The sequence below is a fragment of the Anas acuta genome, chromosome Z (assembly GCF_963932015.1).
Source record: "Anas acuta chromosome Z, bAnaAcu1.1, whole genome shotgun sequence".
NCBI classification, from domain to species: domain Eukaryota; kingdom Metazoa; phylum Chordata; class Aves; order Anseriformes; family Anatidae; genus Anas; species Anas acuta.
In genome coordinates this window covers 7,734,898-7,754,784 of record NC_089017.1, presented here as the reverse complement: position 1 = coordinate 7,754,784, position 19,887 = coordinate 7,734,898, and the positions used below count along the sequence as shown (strand labels likewise).

The 19,887-nt window shown below is 34.9% G+C and overlaps 1 protein-coding gene across 1 annotated transcript in view; it reads right to left on the bottom strand.

Moving 5' to 3' along the window:
• Positions 1-394: 394 nt before the first annotated feature.
• SPEF2 (sperm flagellar 2) overlaps positions 395-19,887 on the bottom strand; it is a 68,724-nt gene continuing 49,231 nt past the window's right edge. The window contains exons 25-33 of the mRNA XM_068666369.1: positions 19,719-19,875; positions 17,389-17,511; positions 14,220-14,358; positions 12,679-12,908; positions 3,248-4,440; positions 2,928-3,145; positions 2,633-2,841; positions 2,412-2,535; positions 395-2,309 (exon numbers count right to left, since the gene is read on the bottom strand). Of these exons, the coding sequence (XP_068522470.1) occupies positions 1,934-2,309; positions 2,412-2,535; positions 2,633-2,841; positions 2,928-3,145; positions 3,248-4,440; positions 12,679-12,908; positions 14,220-14,358; positions 17,389-17,511; positions 19,719-19,875 (2,769 nt within the window). The 3' untranslated portion in view covers positions 395-1,933. The remainder of the gene's footprint in view (positions 2,310-2,411; positions 2,536-2,632; positions 2,842-2,927; positions 3,146-3,247; positions 4,441-12,678; positions 12,909-14,219; positions 14,359-17,388; positions 17,512-19,718; positions 19,876-19,887) is intronic.

Sequence of the window (19,887 nt, the reverse complement as noted above, 5' to 3'; positions counted from 1 at the left end):
TGTTCCAGTTAAAATCAAGTATTACAAAGAAGATAGTGATAAACTCCTCTCCAGTTAAAACTGAGAAGTATGAGAGGAAATCAAATTTCTCTTCCACAAAAACATTTCAGATATTAGTAAAAATATAGAGTGAACTATTTTAAAAACTTATCAGAACAGAAGCATGGGCAAATACTGGCTACAAATTGTGTGACTTGGTCTTATTTCATTGCAGGATTTTTAATATTCCTTTACAAGTACTTTTTAGAGATTTCACTGATGAGGGCAGTAAATCCATTATCTTCAGTCTAAACACTAAACAATAAAATATGAGATGCCCTCAGGCATCATGGAATTGACTTCGAATAAATAGATTCAGATAGATAGATTCAAAATACAGTTTTATTTGCTATGGTGTTTTTTGTTTTGTTTTGTTTTGTTTATTTGTTTGTTTGTTTTGTCTTATGCTCTTGGACATTCCAAAAAATTTTTAACTTCATCATTGCTAGAACTTCCTCACTTGAAACTTCAAGGGAAAAACCACGGTATTATGAGACTTATGAGAAAATCCTTAGAATTAGTTATGCCATATATCTAAGAAAGTAATATCTGTAATATCTATCTTCTTGCTTATTAGGTAAAATGTAACCACACATTTCCGTTACCTGAGAAATCACAAATGCACATACTTCAATGATGCATCTTTTATAATATACCATATAAAGCACAGTGCTGATTTCTTGCTCTGATCCCTACAGCTTAGCTCAGCTTGTGTGTATTATCATATTTAATGAGCTATGCATTCAAAATGTACTCTTTTTCTGTTGTAGGCAAATATTTAGACCTACAAGTAGCATGAATACATATGCAAAATACTCAGAATGACTATATAAATAACATACCTTCTGCAATTACTATAAATGTCTTATATTGAAAGTAGAATGTTGGATCTCAACTTAGAAAAGGGTTGATTTAAAGGTGAATGACCTCAAATTTGTTTCTCCCGAATTATTTCTAGTTCATCTTCATCACTGTTTGAAAAGTCTTTAATGATTTCACTTTAGCTTTCTCAAAATATATTCTTTTGGTATTCTTTGCCTTGATTAGAACTTAGCAAGCAGGAAGTTGCATTTAAAACATGTGGGTAGTGGCAAATCATGAAATTTGAAACTTTTCTGAACAATTCTCATTCTCAACTCGGTTAAAAATCAACATATAGAATTCTTATAACATCCTTCATTGAAACATTTTTACAGGAAAAAGCAGCAGTTTAATCTGTGAAGTATATTGGTCATATCCTGGCTATCATATTATGTATTATGCGAAGACTGATTTATGTAATAAATAAACAGCAATGGAATATGGATCTGCTTTGCCTCTTCAGGAATCTTCTGAAGGACAAGTCTGACAAATATCTCTGAAAGGTCATGTTAAACATTATCCACAAGAGATTAAAGAGTAGCAACACATACAGAGAGAAGGCGTGACACAAAATTCATAGGCCACAGAGGCCAAGCAATCATTAGACAGCAATAATACACCAACTTTCCATATATTTATCAAAAGAAAAACAGGATTTTCAGAATCAATAAAATTTCTTGAACCATTAAATAACAAGATAACAGTTAACTCCAGTGGATATAAATGTGTCAATGACTCAGATTAAATGCAACAACCAGGTAGTTACCAGTCCAGTTACTCTGTCCAGGTGTCCATAACAGCCCCAATGTACTTGACATTTTTTGTTCATTCTTTTCAGATTTGTAGGAATCAGGTAATGACTGGCAAATATGATGTTGATTCAGCAGTGAATACAGAAAGAAGAGCCAAATTTTCAAATTGTAACGTTATGAAAAAATATAAATTTCACATTCCTTCATCTTGCAAGATACATTACTAAAGTGTCCATGTATGTTAAAAGAGTGACTGCAAAGTAAAAACTAGGAATTTTCATCTAATCACTTCCACAGTGACTCTCCATATCAAACTCAGAGGAGCAATCTGATCTTTCATTTGTCATCACATCACCTTCCTGCAGTCTTCTATTTCTCTGCCAACTACTATTCCACAAATGAATAGCTTTCTTGGGGTCAAACTTTTTGATATCTGGAGAGTTCATCTGAATTGTCATGAGATCTGTCACACTTTCAGACACTAGTTTAGAGTGCAGATGCATCATTATGAATTTCATTTGACTGAAGCCTCGCTCTGTCTCAGCTGAACTTGCTGGCAGAGTTAGGATCAAATCTACCAATGTCAGGATGTTGGGATACTTCTTTGAATAATCTGAGTTCACCAAATCCCATGTCAAGGTCTGGATGTTCTGAAATCTAAAAAATAGTAAAAAGTATAATTATACCTATTCCTAAATGTATTTCCATAATCCTTTTAAATTAATCAATAAACACAAGCAAATGCAGTATTCTTATTACCTGTTATATAGCTCTAATTTCAACATGCTCCATTCAGTTTCAACTTCATTGATTTTCACACTAGCAGCTTCTAGTACAACTTCATAATGTTTCGTCAAGACAGACACTTCCTTTTCACCAAATTCTATAACAGAGGCAACAGAAATATATTTTTGTACTTTAAAAAAACAAACAACTTAGAATGTGCATTTCTTCAACTAGCCACTATCATAGTTCTATACCTTCTCTCATTTTGTCAGGCCATAGTTTAAAACTTCCAATAGTAGTTGCTCTTAAGACATCTTGACTTGCATCACAGAAACAATTACGTAGCCTCTTCACCAAATTACTCAGTACTTTGGTTCGTACTGCTGAAATATTTCCATTCCCAACAAGCTGGTGACCATGAAAGTGTTGAATGGTCTCCATCAGGCGTTCCTTTGGACCAGCTCTAAAAGGATCAAAATACAAAAACGTATATAATAATCTTTTGCTAGATTGTAGTAGATCAGGACTCAGTCATTACAAATGTCAGACCTTGTTTGATACATGTGGAGTGTTTCCACTGTTGACTGCACGGTTGCAAATATATCTGCAATGGAGGAGTTGTGATCCAAAGTAACACGTGACAGAATGTTGAGGACATTGATGACATCCAACAAGAAATGGGAAAACTTGACTATCTCCATTTTCAGAAGGAAGTGTAAAAGTCCTTTGACTTTCTGCCTGTTTGAGGCTCTTGAATCCTTTTCAATCTGGAAATCAATATGGAAACAAGATGTATTAGGTAGGTGGACCAAAATTAACCATAGCAATTAATTTTTCCAAAATTTACATCCAATTTTTAAATCAGTTACCTTACTCAGATGTAGAACAATTGCAGGATATCCTTTAAGGAGAATTTGTAGAGCTGTTTGTAGACGAGGAAGCCACTGCGAGCCTCCAATGCGAGAAGGAATTGCTGGGCGTATCTTGATGGCTTCATATGTGGCTTTGAGATTATTCTTATTTAGAGGTGAGTTATGATAAAAATAATACATATTTCTCAAGCCATTGGTTAAGATGTTGTATAGCTGAATATTTTTCAGTGCTCCTTTGTAAGCCAGCTTTAGGCGGTGAGCAAAACAATGCACAGACTGTACACAAGGCTGAATTTCCCTCAGAAGTTCAGCTACCCCATTGTTTTCTCCAGTCATGACATCTGTCCCATCACTTCCAAACCCAACTAATTTTCTTGACCAGTCTTGGTTTCCCAGATTGAGCTTAAGATTTATTTCTAAAATTTCCTCAATTGCATTTTTTATACTTGAAGCATCATTTTTTTGAACAGGTTGAACTCCAACAATTTGGCAATGGACTTTTCCTTCATTTGCAAAGCGCACGTAGACAACTGCAGCTGCTTTGAATATGCTATCTGTGACTTCATCATTAATGAGAGAAAAGAATTTACATTTCTCCAGTTTCTCTTTTAGAGCCCTTCTTTCTACTTCAGCAATAAAATGTATAAATATTCTTGCTGACTTGTCATTTCTAAATACAGAACCAATATCCACTCCTTTCATATCATCTAGTTTACACATCCAGTCAAGGTCTGTAAAGGGACGACCAGACTTAGCAATAGCATGGCATGTTCTAAAAATATTTTCTACTCTTCCTAATGTTATGGAGTTCATACTCTTCAACATCTGCTCAGCAGAAGCTCTATTTGGTGAGGCAGTACTGGCAGCTTCCATGCAGGTAGCCCAGGCATGAGCTTCACTACTCTGGTGTGTATTTATAAATTCAAGTTTGAAGTCATCAGTGCCAGAACAAAAGTTATGAATGTTTTCCCCCAAATCCACATTATGCTTGCGACACAATGCACAGAACATTATTCCCCTTTCATCATCGTATTTTAACCAGGAGTACTTTGTTAGCCATATTTTTGGAAACTGTCGATTCCTCTTTGTTCTTTGATATTCCAAATCTTTCTTCTCCTTCCCTTTGTCACCAACTTCTCTCTTGCTAGAAGAATTACTCTTGCCTTTAAATTGCTTCAGTGCTCTTATGGCTACAATTTAGAAAGAAACAACTAAATATAAAATAGTTTTTATTTAATACTTTATCAATTGCATTTTTTTTTCCCACATTTAGTTTGTTAAATTGCAACTGGACTGTGATTTAAAATAAACAGCCATAAAAGGGAGTAAATAAAACTGAGATCTCCTCTAACATCACTTTCATATTACTTAGGACCCTTGTAAAAAATGGTCAGTTTTGGCTATAGTTTCCTTTTGACTAACATAGGTTTGTCAGAATCTGCAATCAGTAAAATGCAGCAACATAGATACCATTTTTGAAACAGAGTAAAACAGAGTCAGGGAATGGAATTCAGTATTGTCTTTGAGGAAAAATGTCTCCAGAAGATACCGCTGATGTCACAAGCCTATTACGATGACAATTCCACCTGATATTAACAGAAAATTTTACTTGGAACAAGTCCATAAATAATAATCAAATATCTGTCCCAGAATGAATAAGATGTTCTAAAGCACAATTAACTGACCTGGTCATCTTTAAGTATGTTTATCTGCAGAAAAAATTTATTACTGTTTTGAGAGAGAGGAACTGCATAAGCTTCACATTTTGTTTTCAAAACTGAGACATTCTCAAAGCATTGAGATTGTTCTCAACATTGTTCTTCCAAATTGTTTTCAAGGTGGTCATTCTTATATTTTGTACTAGGAAGTGCCATAAGCTGACATTTTTGAAATGTTTCCCTCTAGAGTTCATGAATCTCCTACCTTTGGCAGGTGATTTAATGATTCTTTTAGTATGCAGTTGCCATAAGGTCATGACTTGGAAAAGAAAGCAGCCAAATAACTACAACAAATTCCAAGGAGAACTGAGGCAATAAAATTCGAAGTCTATTCATTGGAAAATAGTAGAAGTAAAGCACCGAGGAACTGACTGATGAACAATTTGACTCCTACCATCCTTGCTGTAATTTATACCTCAAGAAGCAAAATTAATAATTACATTAAGACAATCGTAGAAAGAGCTATTATTTTGAGTGTTTTCAAAGGTCTTATGAGAAAGACTCCTGGTACTGCATTCTTGTCTATTTTACAAGAAGGGGCAAACTTTTATATATGCTTTACAGAATTTCTGAGGACAGTTTGTTCCCATTTTATTATAAGCATCCTGAAAGGCCATAACAGTGAAAAAAAAATGTTAGGAACATGCAGTTTAAATATATTTCTATTATGAGTAATTCTTTGAAAGAGCTGTTTATATATAACAGAAAACTTCAAATCCATGTTAACAGCTGTAGTCCATGTGGATAGCAAAAACAAATGGACTTCCACAGAAGTTTTCTTTTTCTGAAGTGTGCCCAAGGACACCCAGGACCAAAAAGAGAGGAGGAGAACAATTCTTCACCAACAGTAAAGATTGAAAACCTTCCCTAGCAGTAGGCAGTCACAAAAACACAAGAATAGGTTAAAAAGAAGATACGAGGCAGGATTAAAGGGTCTGCAACTGCAGAGGTCAGAGGATGGAAGGGGAAAAATGGTTCTAATATGATAATGTGTTATGAGAATACCTCTGCAGTGCCTACTGCTTCTGGAGGTGTATGGGAACCTATGGAAATTTGGTGCTGATTACAAAAAAATGAGGATCAGAGTAGGTTCTCTGAGCCACTGTCTGAGATAGGACTCCCTATAAGCTGGACTTTCAATGTCACTAACATTTTTCAAGTTTTGATTTATTTATTTTTATTTCAAAACACAAGGGTTTTAATCGCTTGGAAAATTCTGTTTTGTACATCTTGTATTTACAAGTGATCAGCTGTATGTTTCTTTAGAAAGACAGTATATTCTACAGAATGTGAGAACAGTAAACGCTAAGAGGCATGAATCATCAGATCAGATCCCTAACCCTTCTAAATTATGACAACCCCTATAAACCAGATTATATTCATTACAGGTCCTCTCTCTAGTATATTCTTACCACACGTACCTAAGGAAGTGAAGGTTATGCATCTGTGCTGTCTCTGCAGCTCTACATAAATTTATCTGCCTGCCAATTCTTCCTCACTGTTAATTTCTATATGGCCAGTTTGAACCAAGTTTATCAGTAGGGTGGAGATATGAAGTTTCCAAAATTTTCTTTAAGATTTGTTCTGAGGAACAGGACAATGATCCTCATATCATTCCTACTGAGGAAAAAGCAGGGAGATGCCAGGCTTTTAGCCGCTCTGTGGTCAAGACTCGTATGTCAGCCTACACTCAATTCCAGACCACACACAACATCCAGTGTATTTGGCCATTGCTGTGCAAGCAAAAAACACAGATAAGAGGACATGAAGAAGACAACACTTTTTTCAAATAGGGCTAAAAGACATGGAATGAAGCAGGAGGTGCATTATTGGGAAGAAATCGGGAATATGGGAAAAGGGCTGGATTTATTGCAGTGGTACTATGGAAAGAACACAGGATACAAAAGGAAAGCTTCACTACTGAAAAAACTTGAAAAAAAAAAAACAAACTTCACCTTCTCTACTTATGGAGCTATTTCTTTTTGACAAAAATTTTTGTCATCAATGAAATGAAAGGGAAAGCATACGTAGAAAAATCTACATAAGTTAGCCCTTCATTAAAATCCGTTAAATCTGTTTTAAAGTTCATATCATTCAGTGATATACCAGCTGACATGGACACGCATTTGCATCTATTTTAATAACCAATGCAGAAATATAATAAACAAATGAAAAAAAAATATAAAGAAGTAATTAAGATTATGACCACAACTGAAACTGAAGACAGAAAAGTAATCCTTCAAAATGGAGCATTAAGAATGGTAACATAAGTTACTAGATATATACCCTGCAAACAGGGCTGAGGCATTTTGAAGTGCCATAAAGAGCAATCACAATGCCTCAGTTATAAAACACAGGTAGATACAAAGAGACTGTTTTCTAATGACACACAAGACAGCAGTACAATATTTTGGTTATAAATTCCAGTTTGGCACTGTATGAAAATAGGGTTCTTCTCTCTAAACTGAGGAACGCTGTAGGAAAGATAGAGATTAGAAATTTATACAAGCAACAAAACATGAAGAAATTGTAAATCTATACTACAGACAAGAATTATTTTGACATTTCATTCCCTTTTTCAAGTTTATTCTACTCTATCCTATTATATTTTTGGCTAGATGTTTGGATGACAGAGATCTATGCATGGTACACACCAGACTGTAGCAATACTGCAATGGATAAATGAATGAAACAAATCTTTAGGCTGAATTATATTCATCCAAATTTAGCATTTGTACCACTAAAAGGTATTAATAGGGGATACTGTCATTCAGTGAAAAAGACAGGAATCTCAATATGATTCATTCCCAACAAGAAATTGAGATACTCATCAAATACTCATCACCGTGCAAGTGCTTCTCACTGAAATATTTACTCCATTTATTCACTAATTATTATTGATGCGTTACATGCCTAATCTTTACTAATTATCAAGAATTAGGATTTTAAATGTAGAATCTCAGAGTAAGTTATTCTAGTTGCTACATGGGTGAAATGAGGGGAAAGGAAACTTCCTCTGTTATACTCATAGGGATCTTGATACTGGGATATATGTATTCAAGTACACAGACATACAAAGATGTTAAATGTTTCATAAAAGTAATTGGATACACGGATTTTTAAACAACATAGGCAAACAGTAACAGCTACTGAAATTAAATAATATACATGATATTTATACAATAGAAGACTAACAGAATGTGTGTGGGGGGAAATGAAAGTAAAAGTAATTAGAATTAACAAATTTTCCAATATCTGTAAGGAGAGGTATTGTACCTGTCCTGGGTACAAAGCCCTTCTGATGAAGGGCTTTATTTCTCAAAAGTTTACACATTTTCTATCTATATTTCTGGTCTAGTAAAAGATAGGTCCTCTGCCTACAAACTTAGACTTTCTTATTTTCAAGTTCTGAAGAAAAAAACACATTGAAATCTAGTCTTAGAAAGATAAAAGTTATAGATGAAGAACTTATTTCCATATTTGCATATAAGTTTCAGCCCCTGTTCACACCAAAGTCAGATCATGACGGCTACCATCATAAGTTCATGAGCTTTTTCTACAAAAGTACTTCAGAAGAGATAGCATAATCTGTACACATTATTCATGATCTGTGTGCAATTTGGACTCTGACACTAAGCAAAACCTTTTATGAAAAAGGAAAAAAAAAAGTCAACAGAACTACTGTTGACCACTACTATGTACACTGATACACTTATCTGTTCCGAATCTGGCAGCGCAGCAAAACTCAACTGAGAAATCTATAATTAGATAGAAAAAAGAAATATCAATACAGTTTGGTTATTGATTGGCTCCTATGGTTGACAAATCTTGAATCACATTTGGCAAAATTACTGAGGACTGCTCACATCTTAGCAGACTGCTTCAAAGTTTTTTAAAAGAGTCATTTTAAATTTTGGATATTGGATTTAGAAGTGCTTAAAGCCTGACTGAAAATTATTTCAGATGAATAATCAGTCCTATAATTCAAACTGGGATTGCTCATGAAGATCATTGCTGTGGAAAAGAAAAAGAAAAAAAAATAAAATTTACTCCAATCATAAACTGGAGAATAAAAATCAAGGATAGAATCGATTTTGATCAGTTTGATAATGTGAAACATTACCAAAATTGCATTCTCTGAAGCACCTTTAAACTTGAGAAATTCCAGATGCATGCTAATTGAATAGACAGTAAATGTAATTGGAGGAGATGAGATCCATGGTTAGTTTAATTTTGTTCATATAAACAGAAAGACGTGTTATCAGCTCCATTTCATATCTGGCACGGTTCTTTCTATGAAAAAGAAGCACAATCCTGAGGCAATATATTAAACCACTGTTAACAAAAAGATCAAAGGTGTTTGTGAAATTAACAAATACTGCAGAGCCACCCTGAGTTGGGGCAACGGCACTTGAATTAATAAAATAAAACATTTAAATATTTTCTTATCAAATGAAAGACTGGATCAGTATGTAGGAAGGTCCAGCAGAGGTCACAGTTTTTGTCCATCGGTGCTTAGAATGGTCAGTAATGTGCCTCCATGGAGAACCGAGCATGCAGGACAGAACAAGTTGTCTATGATGAATCCGCAGTTCTTTAATACTTTAAATTCCTAGGGAACACAAAACTGTTTATAATTTTATAAGATTTCATTTGTAAATACCTAATAATTTTAAAGTATATTGGTAGTCCCATTTTTTGCTTTCGTTTTGTCAATTTGTTAGACATATTTGAAAACATATCCTTTTGACATCTGCCAAATATCCTGTGAGAAAACTGTTTACTTCCAACCTCATAGTCTCTCCTTTTCACTCTTTGTTTTGCTAGGTTTTTTAGGTAAATTGAAAGATGACCTTGACCTGATGATCTTGAAGGTCTATTCCAACTGTAATGATTCTATGATTCTATTATTTCAATTAATATCAAAATTCTTCTTTATGAAATCTTCATAACGCTATACAAAATCAGCCTAATATTCCATTTTCAGAACAACTTTAGGAATTTTGCTATTTACATAGTATAGAGGATTGGTGGATTTATTTTATTAAAAGTTGTAGACTTGCCCTACAGCCTTATGTTCTCCAATGTATTTCTATTACAAATGCTCAGGGGACCGCCCAGGCAAGTAGGAATTAAAAGATTAAGATGTTTGGCAAAAAAAATCTAGATGTTTGGAGATTCTTCAATAGAAAGATTATTAGCTGGCTACTTTTTTATATCTCCTTTAGAACTAGCTGCTATCCAACAACTTCACTGCCGATGTGTTGGGTGCTTTAGTGTATTTCCTTGTTTTATTCGATACAAGAGTAATCATGGAGGAGGCATACATTTTCTGCTGAGCATTCTATTAAACAAGGGGAGACAGAAGGATGTAAAGAATTTTTCCTGATTTTATGAGAGGAAGGATTTAACTCTCCCTGTAGAGTCTAGTGCTTGTGGTGAAGGGTAGTGGTTGTCTTAGGAAATCTGGGATGCTTTTACAGTGCGTAAAAGAATGGAAAAAATATATATATTTTAAAGATGCCTTGCACAAATCACATCCTAAATCAGCTGTCCAAAAAGGTAAATTATTTTGACTTAATAGTCACCAGACGGTAGAAGAATGCTGTTGCATGTTCTTGAGAACCGTACTTTAAATAATTTCTTTTCATTGTTCCAGAGTGCAGGAAGGGGCAAGAGAGGAAGAAACTACAAAGAAATATTGTCATGCTGTGACAGCTGGATATCTTTGTAGGAGCTAGGGCATCCCAATGGAAGTAGCTATGAAGATCTTATGCTGGAGGATATTTGTCTCCTACATTACATATATGCTTCCAATTTGAAAGTTTAGATGAATTCCTGTATACTTGGAGAAAATAATGTTTCAGCACGAATCAAAATGAGTTTCTTCAATTTGCACCTGACAAAGAATTTGAAATAATGAAACAATGAAGGTTCAGGATAAAGTAGATGCCCTGCTGTGCAAGATACTTACTGTAGCAATTGTTCTGTCATTTGCAATGTTACCTCTGCTGACTGCCCTGTGGTTTGCTGAAAGAATTGTTTCAATCCTATGGGATCCTAGCAGGCACCATCACCACAATACAAATAAAAATTATTGTATATAACTTGGGTCCTGCCTAATTGTGAGATCAGCCCTAGATCATTCTGTCATTAAGTGAATGAAGAATGTTGGATAGGAGCCTTCCTGGTATGAATTATATGGTCTACCAAGACTAAAATTATGATGTAAGCTTCCAGAGTTTGGATCTTACTATGTACTTAATCTTAAAAAGACTGAGTCTTATCTTCCAAGCTAAAGAAAAGAAAGAAAAAGCACAAAGAAAGAAAAAGCACAAAGAAAAAGTTTGCTTTGTTGGGTCATTTTAGTGAACATAATATCAAAAAGACAATATTGCAGAAAGTTAAAGATTTCATTTCTATTTTTGCTATCTATTACAAAGGCACAATGAAAACACTTTATCTCTATCTTGAAATTTTCAAGAATATTTGAGTTTGTATTAGACAATGTTTTTAGTTTTAAGTATTTTAATTAATGAATATATTTTTAAAAAACAAAAGAAAACCTTTTAATGGGAATGACCAGTCAGAACTGGTATTTGCGTAGTACATGTATGTTTACCTCTATGGCACTAATAATTAATTACAAGTGTACAGATTTTTAGTTTCATATGGCAATATATATACAATAATATGTGCTTCTTTAGTCTCTGTAGAGGAGTATGGAATGCTTACACACACACAAGTAATCTCTGCATTATAGATAGAATGATAAACATCTCTCTAAAGGAAAACTCCTAACATCTTTCTTCTTAAAATGCGTTCATGTTCAAAAGGTAAATGGATTTTCTCCACCACTATGCATGAAAATAATTTCTGAATACAGGATTATATTCAACATCATTGTGCCTTGGTGGCCTTATTATATTGGAAGAGTTGGATCCAAAATTGTAAGTATGGATTTATGGATTCTGCTTCACAATCTTAGTGGCACTTGTACTAAAGTCACAGTTATAATCTGGAACAATGGTAGTAGTATAACCCACTGCAAATGCATGTAACTATTTGCAATCTCAGTTTAAAAATACAGCAGTATTAAGTTTTGACAGAAAGTATTTTTAAATGTCCTAAACTTAAAGTTCCCATAACTAGAGGGTAGGTACACAATAAATATACTAACAAAAGAAAGAAAAAATATGAGTTAATACTTGCAAATCACCCAAAACAACTGGCATACATTTACTTGAAGAATATAATCATTAACAGTTTAATAGACCCTATCATAAAAATAGTATTTTTTCAACAATATGTTTTAAAATAGTACAGCTTTAGTGTTCACTGAGTTCTGAATTAGTAAATGAGTTAAAGACTTGCATTTGAAATGATTTCTAAGCAAAGTATGATACGTAGCTCTTAGCTCTTTAAAAAACATACTACACGCAGAGATAGAAGAATATTAAGCACGTTGTCTTGAAGATACAAAGCCCATAACAGAAACACTAAAAGCTTCAAAGTTGTCTAATATTTCACATTTCTAATACTTTACTCTAATATTTTACTAACTTTGCTTCTATATTTTGCACCATTTTTAACTGTAGTATGATCTTTAACAGTATAGGTGACTAATATTTAGTAACTCCTTGCAGTTACTTTTTTTTAATTAGCTATCTAACTGCCTTTCTGGAACAAAGCAGAATTTTTTTTTCTTACCTTTAGGTGCCACTTGTAGAAACTGCTTATGAAATGTGTTAAGCTGTGAAATAGTTAGAGTACCACTGTCAGAGGTCTCTACTTGTGGAACATGGGGTGGAGGAACAGGATCAGGAATCACTTTCACATCACTGCTGAGGAAGAAATCTGTTTCTTCTAAAGTCATTTCATACTGGATTTTGCTAGAACACTCAATGTGGTGTCGTCCTATCTCAATCAGCTTTTCAACACTGTGAAAATGTAAATGCAGGAAACAGTTAAGTACTTTTTAACAGAGAATGTTAATATCAAGTTCAAATGTTAATGTGTTTACACTCTGGGAGCTTTCCTGAAGAAAGAATTACAAATCCTCTTTGTAAATTCTGTACTCAGCAAAATCATTATGAAGTGTACTCCTACTCTGGCAGCAACACATTTTATTACTGTGGTAAGAAATATAGGCAGATCTAAGCCACATAAGAGACCTGATGGAAAAATATGAAAAGATGAAACTTTATTTATTCCATAAATTTCATAGGAGACATATATATTCCATTTGTAATCATCCTTTTGGTTATTCTCGATGCCTCATCCCCTAGTCTGCCCTTAGACTGTAGATCTACAAAACACTTTCTAGAGTAGCATTCTGCAGAGATACGTGACCTGCTGTTCCAAGTCTGATGAGCATGACTTACACTTTTTAACAGGTATAGGCACGGAATTGGCCTGAGGTTTCAGCATTATGCGTGCATCCATCCAAAGGACATGATATTCTGTAAATAATGTATTTTGGAAGAGGTTGTCAGGAGGGCCAACAAAACTGGCTAGCAAGTAGAGCTCAGCCTCTTTGGGCTATTGCCTGCTAGAACCTTCACATATTACATCCTTGAGCATGCACTGACATGAACCAACCAGCACTGCCCCAAGTATGCTTTGAAATTTAACACAGACCAGAAATATTTTCCAAAAGGCAATGTGACATCATAGACGTAGACATAGGCCACTCTGTGCCTGGTGGCCTAAGTGTCACATAGTGGTTCCTAGCACATTTTGGTAGAAGAGAAAAATGGCCAAGAAAAAAAAAGACATTGAACTATTTTTTTTGATTAATGCTATACGTGTACATAGTGTTCATAACAGTAGGTGGAGCTTTCCAGCATTTGTATAGAACAGAAAGACAAATAAAAATAAATAACAATAAATAAACACACCTACAATCAAAGTGACAAAAACCACTGAAATGATATACAGACTTTTAGGAAATTGAATATCTGATTGTCTGATGATGCTTATAAATTGCTAAATCTGTAGCCTAGCAAAACAGTAAAACTGATAATTAATTACCTCTACCATTGCCAGCGGAACCTTCTAATTATTGAAGAAACGTGTTATTACCATTCAGTTATGTAAGATAAAATTCAATTTTAGCTCATGAAATGAAATGATTATTTTCTAATACATTTTGCAAATTATTTGTTCTATATAAACAAACACCCTTACCAGATTAGTCAATTAAAAAAAAATAAATAAATGAATCCTGCTCAAAATTGGATATACGTTACCTGGACATTTCTGCTAGGAACCTGGCTCCAAGCCACTTTTCCATATCTTTATAAGCTTCTTCTGATTTCACTGTTAGTTCTTCAATATATGCTAATGCTTTTTCTTTTATAAGATCTAGACGAGATTTGGTGGCATCTTCTGTTAAAATATTTTTAATAATAATAATAATTAATACTTATAAAATTTCAGGAATTTTCACCCTTAAGCTTCCGATGTACAAAGTACCTTAATCTGTACTTAGGCAGCAAAATATTTATTTCTCATGTTCTTAAATTATTAATTTTTCAGAATTACCCTTATTGCACCACTTATTTTACAAAACTATGTATTCCATAAGTATCAGAATTCACAATGTAACAAATATCTTAATAAAGCTAATGCAGAGGTGCAGGGGATGTTTAAGTACACAGTGACATCAAACTAATTAACATATAGCAAACACACCTAGCAGCGTAACAATGGAAGTGTAACATGTTATCTGTGTTAATCATGACAAAAGTTTGCTTTTCTTTTCCTAACTTCCAGCTCTTCAAAATTAACTTCCTTGGTTTTGCTCCAACCTTTCTACGTATGACTATTTTATACCCTAAAACTCAGCTTTCATTTGGTTAGTGTCCACTAGGAAAGTAATTAATCGTTACAAAAATTATGCATAGAATATTCAATTTAAACTTTTAAAAACATTGGGAATTTCAGAATTCAGAATTTGTTAGATTTCTGAATAGAAAGAACAGAGAGAGTTTTTCACTGAGAGACTAATAGAGAAGAAAGGAGATGAAAAGACAAAATATGGGAACAATATCCAAGGTGAAAAGGATATGAACTGGATGAAGAGACAGGTAAGAAAATGTATTGATAGAGACATGAAACAGACACTGACAGTTTTTTAAAGCCTTAGAAAAGAAGGATGAGAGAAGAGTAGCTGAATATTATTCTCAAACATAAACCAATTCAGTGTTCAACTTGATTTTTTCTTTATATTTAACCTTCTCTGTGACAGAATCTTTCAAATAAGTAATATAATATAGTAATTGGCATAGTGGCTTCAAAGTTAAAGAATGTAAATTATTTATATTATAATTCTTACTCTATGTACTACTAAGCTTTCAAAATACTTTGGGGCTAAAACTTTCTTTAGGCAGCTAGTGTAGAAAGATGAACTGTGAAAAGTATGAGACAGGTCATTTTAATGTTATTTCTCAGTCACAGTAGAATGCAATAGTGAGCACTTCCTACATTAAGCAAGAAATAGTTGAACAAAATTTTACACCTAGCATTGATTTGGGTCTCATAGAAAGGTTATTTGATTTGAGGGCAAAGACAGAAGTTCTAAGCAACTGAGAGTATCTTAAAGGAAAGTGGCAGATATACAGACATCTGGTCTGGTGTGGTGCTAGAGAAGCCCTGCGAACCCCCCACGGCTCAGTACTGGGGCCAGTTCTCTTTAATATCTTTATTGATGATCTGGATGAGGGGATCGAGTGCACCCTCAGTAAGTTTGCAGATGACACCAAGTTAGGTGCGTGTGTCAATCTGCTCCAGGGTAGAAAGGCTCTGCAGGAGGATCTGGATAGGCTGCACCGATGGGCTGAGGTCAACTGCATGAAGTTCAACAAGGCCAAGTGCCGGGTCCTGCACCTGGGGCACAATAACCCCAAGCAGAGCTACAGGCTGAGAGATGAGTGATTGGAAAGCTGCCTGGCAGAGAAGGACCTGGGAGTATTGGTTGATAGTCAGCTGAATATGAGCCAGCAGTGTGCTCAAGTGGCCAAGAAGGCCAATGGCATCCTGGCTTGCATAAGAAGCAGTGTGGCCAGCAGGGCTAGGGAAATGATTGTCCCCCTGTACTCGGCTCTGGTGAGGCTGCACCTCGAGTACTGTGTTCAGTTTTGGGCCCTTCGCTACAAGAAGGACATCGAGGTGCTGGAGAGAGTCCAGAGAAGGGCAACGAAGCTGCTGAGGGGTCTGGAGAACAAGTCTTACAAGGAGCGGCTGAGGGAGCTGGGATTTTTCAGCCTGGAGAAAAGGAGGCTCAGGGGCGACCTTATCGCTCTTTTCAGGTAGCTTAAAGGAGGCTGTAGTGAGGTGGGGGTTGGTCTGTTCTCCCATGTGTCTGGTGACAAGACAAGGGAGAATGGTCTAAAGTTGTGCCCTGGGACATTTAGGTTGGATATTAGGAAGAACGTCTTTACAGAAAGGGTTGTTCGGCATTGGAATGGGCTGCCCAGGGAAGTGGTTGAGTCAGCATCCCTGGAGGTCTTTAAAAGATGTTTAGATGTAGAGCTTAGTGATATGGTTTAGTGGAGGACTTGTTAGTGTTAGGTCAGAGGTTGGACTCGGTGAGTTTGGAGGTCTCTTCCAACCTAGATGATTCTGTGAGTCTGTGTTTTGTTTATTAACCGGTGTTTGCCCTCTAGTTTTCATAAGTACTACGTAAAAGTTAGCCCAGCCAAGGCTAACTACCAACTGCTCCTGTATAGAATGTGTAACAGTTGAACTCTATCTATTCTTTAGTGTGAATGAGTTCTTTTATTCTACTAAAAAAAATCTTCAAAAAAAATCGATTCATTTTCAGTTTGGAATTTCTGTTTTTCAGACATCTACTTTTTGCTGATAGTGACCAATTGGCTTGGAAGTTATTGGTCAGGACAAAGAGACAGAAAGCTGAGTCATACATGCTTTTTTGGAAGGGTCTGTTTAGTAGGGGCTTTGGAAGAAAAAGCAAACGTGTCTCTCTGCTTAAATCCTGCACAGCTTGAGGAAGATGAAACTTGAGAGAAGAGCATCAATGAAATATGTAATTGCCAAAAAATTCTTCCACAGATCAAAACAATTAAAATACTGAACTCAATTCAATTGAATACTGAAGAGTGGCCCATCTCAAACTTATTCTTTCATGAAGAATACTTGCTTAGTTGTGGAAATGACATGACATGACATGACATGATATGACATGACATGACATGACATGAAAGAAAAACATTTATATTTTGCTATATCTATCACAAAATTCCCTGATGACTACCACTCAGGTAGTCATTTTCTCTACCTTACTTTGCTTACCCATCCATCTTCCCCCAAAGAGTTTCTGGTTAGTTTTCACTGTTACATTACCTAAATTAGGAATAATGATCACCACCAAATGTAAGTAGCCAAACAGTAACATACCCTCATGTTTCAGGGCAGCAAAATATTCTTGCTGTATTTTAAGTGTCAGTTCTTTCTTCTTTAATTCTTCAGAGGTTAAAGGAACTGGACTGACTTCGACCACAGGTACATTAGAAGGAAGTCCTGCAGAAAAATAGTCCCACTCACAGTCTTTGGACATTGATGGTAATTGTGTGTCTGCACACAGGCACTCACAAGACAGTGCATTTTTTGAAATGACACATGGCACTTTCCACCTCACTTGGTATGACCATTTATGAGGACGCAAATGTGTTTACGCAGTTGTCTTATGTCAACAAAACAGATAGTTTTCTTCAAAGATGATTTATATCTGCATGACATGCTAAGATTAATGCTGCATAAAAATAGTCCAATGTATACATCTGTATTAAAATTGGTTAAACAACATCCCAAAATTTATTTCTGAATGGAAAATCATGACTGAATATATACACCTCCATTGTGATCCTGGAAAGTCAAAATGGCCTCTTTGACCTTAAAATCTACCAATTCATAACAGTCTGTATATAAGTACACCTCTTTTAAATGATAACTGTTCCTTCTGCAGCAAAATCAAGTTTAGCATTCTGTGAGCTACCTTTGCATCTTGTTTTAGCTTACACAGCTGTGAACAGATATTGTAAACATAGTATTTCATCATGTATAAAATTATTTCTGCATACATAACACCTTGACTGTTATTCAAAAATATTAATCTTTGTAACTGCTTTATCCTAGAAGAAAAGCAGACAAAGCAGTTAGAGAAAATTACAATAGCATCTGCATGATATGTAAAGTAAACATAAAGCAAACAGTCAAATCTTGAAGTGATAAAATTACATGTGATATATTGCAACACTCACTTACTAGCCTGTAGTTCTAAGTAAGGGAATTCTTATGTTACAGGAGCACTACAGTAACAGTTTTCATAATAAACAATAAAACAAGCATCAATTGATATTTGATTTTGTATCATGAGGAGTTCACAGCTGAGTTCCAGTCACACTTCTGTCACTTCCTATTTTTGTGACTTCAGGTAAGTCATCTAGTACCAGATCTGAAAAAAAATTACTTCCAAGAAGCAATCCACAAAAGCCTAACATAGCCACTTAGCATACAATAGCTGATAGCTGCTGATTTTTTATCACAAATCTTTTTTAGAAAACTAAACATCTATGAATTTCTTGGTTGAATTGAGGAGACAAGTACATAGCCAAATCTCCCTGGAGCTCGCAGGTTCAGTATCCACGCAGCTTAGTATTTGCAAGGCCATACTTGTTCACTGTAGTATGAGCACAACTCAACCAGAGAGGCAGGACTGAGTACATTGCAAATAAAATGGCTGCCAAAGAAAAAATGCTACCTGCCTTATGCAAAATAACTCTGCAGTTACAGCTTTCTCACAGGAAATGGAACACCTGAACTTCAGGTTACCCCCACACATGGAGGGCTCAAGCCCCTCTCTTGATTTGCAGAATGTCTTAACAAAAGACACAAGGTTCATATTATTAAACTAACTTCTTGCATAAGCTATGACTTTTGCAGAAAGTTATGGCAGTTACTTAAACCACTACCTGCTCAAGGTAGTGTTTATGAAAAAATGTGTAAATAGCATTGAATGACAGGAGTCTTCCCAGCAGACTGTTAGATAATTACTAAGCTAAAGACAGAGAGTCTTCTAGGTCTTTTTGTCTTGTGTAAGTAAAGTTTGTATTCTTACATGCACAGTGAAAAATAAGAGGGTAGGACAGACTCTTGCCAGGCCTATTTGCAAGATCTACCTCAACAGGAGCCTACTCTTTTTTAGGACTATAAATGCTATTAGATTTTATTTTCTTTACACCATCTTTAAGTTACATTTTAAAATGATGGACCTTGGTAGGTCTAAATTACTATAATTACTAATGAATTCATTCAGAAATATCTTCAGATATTGGCTAATGTCTTGATTTTGTTCTTTTTTTTTTTTTATACTTGAAACATTTTAGCTTGACTGGAAAGTAGGAGGAATTCAATGGGAGTTCATTTAAGTTGATAATTCTAACTCTCTCATTCCACAACAGCACATGGATAAAAATTAATATTTACTTTTTATTTTGAATATCAATCCATATATAATAATAACGATAACACATAAGATTAAATATACCCAACTGTCATTCAACAGCCTCTGCATTCCTTTATCATCAGCAGCTTTTCACATATTTGACATTTCAAAAGAGAAATTAAATATAAACTAAATACCTTGGGTTACCGCTTCCCATATTACTGCCACATTTACATTTCAGTAATTTCAAGCACTTCTAAAACAAAGTCTGCATTTCAAATACCTTTCTTTTTAGTAGGTGATTTGGGAGAAAGCTTTTTGGTATCTTTGGCATCCTTCCCTGTATCTTTGCCTGATGGGGTCTGAGAAGACTTCAGATCTTCTTTTGGATCTAGCTGCTGTTCTTTCTCTTTCTCCCATGACTTCATTTCAGCTGTTACCTTCACATCATA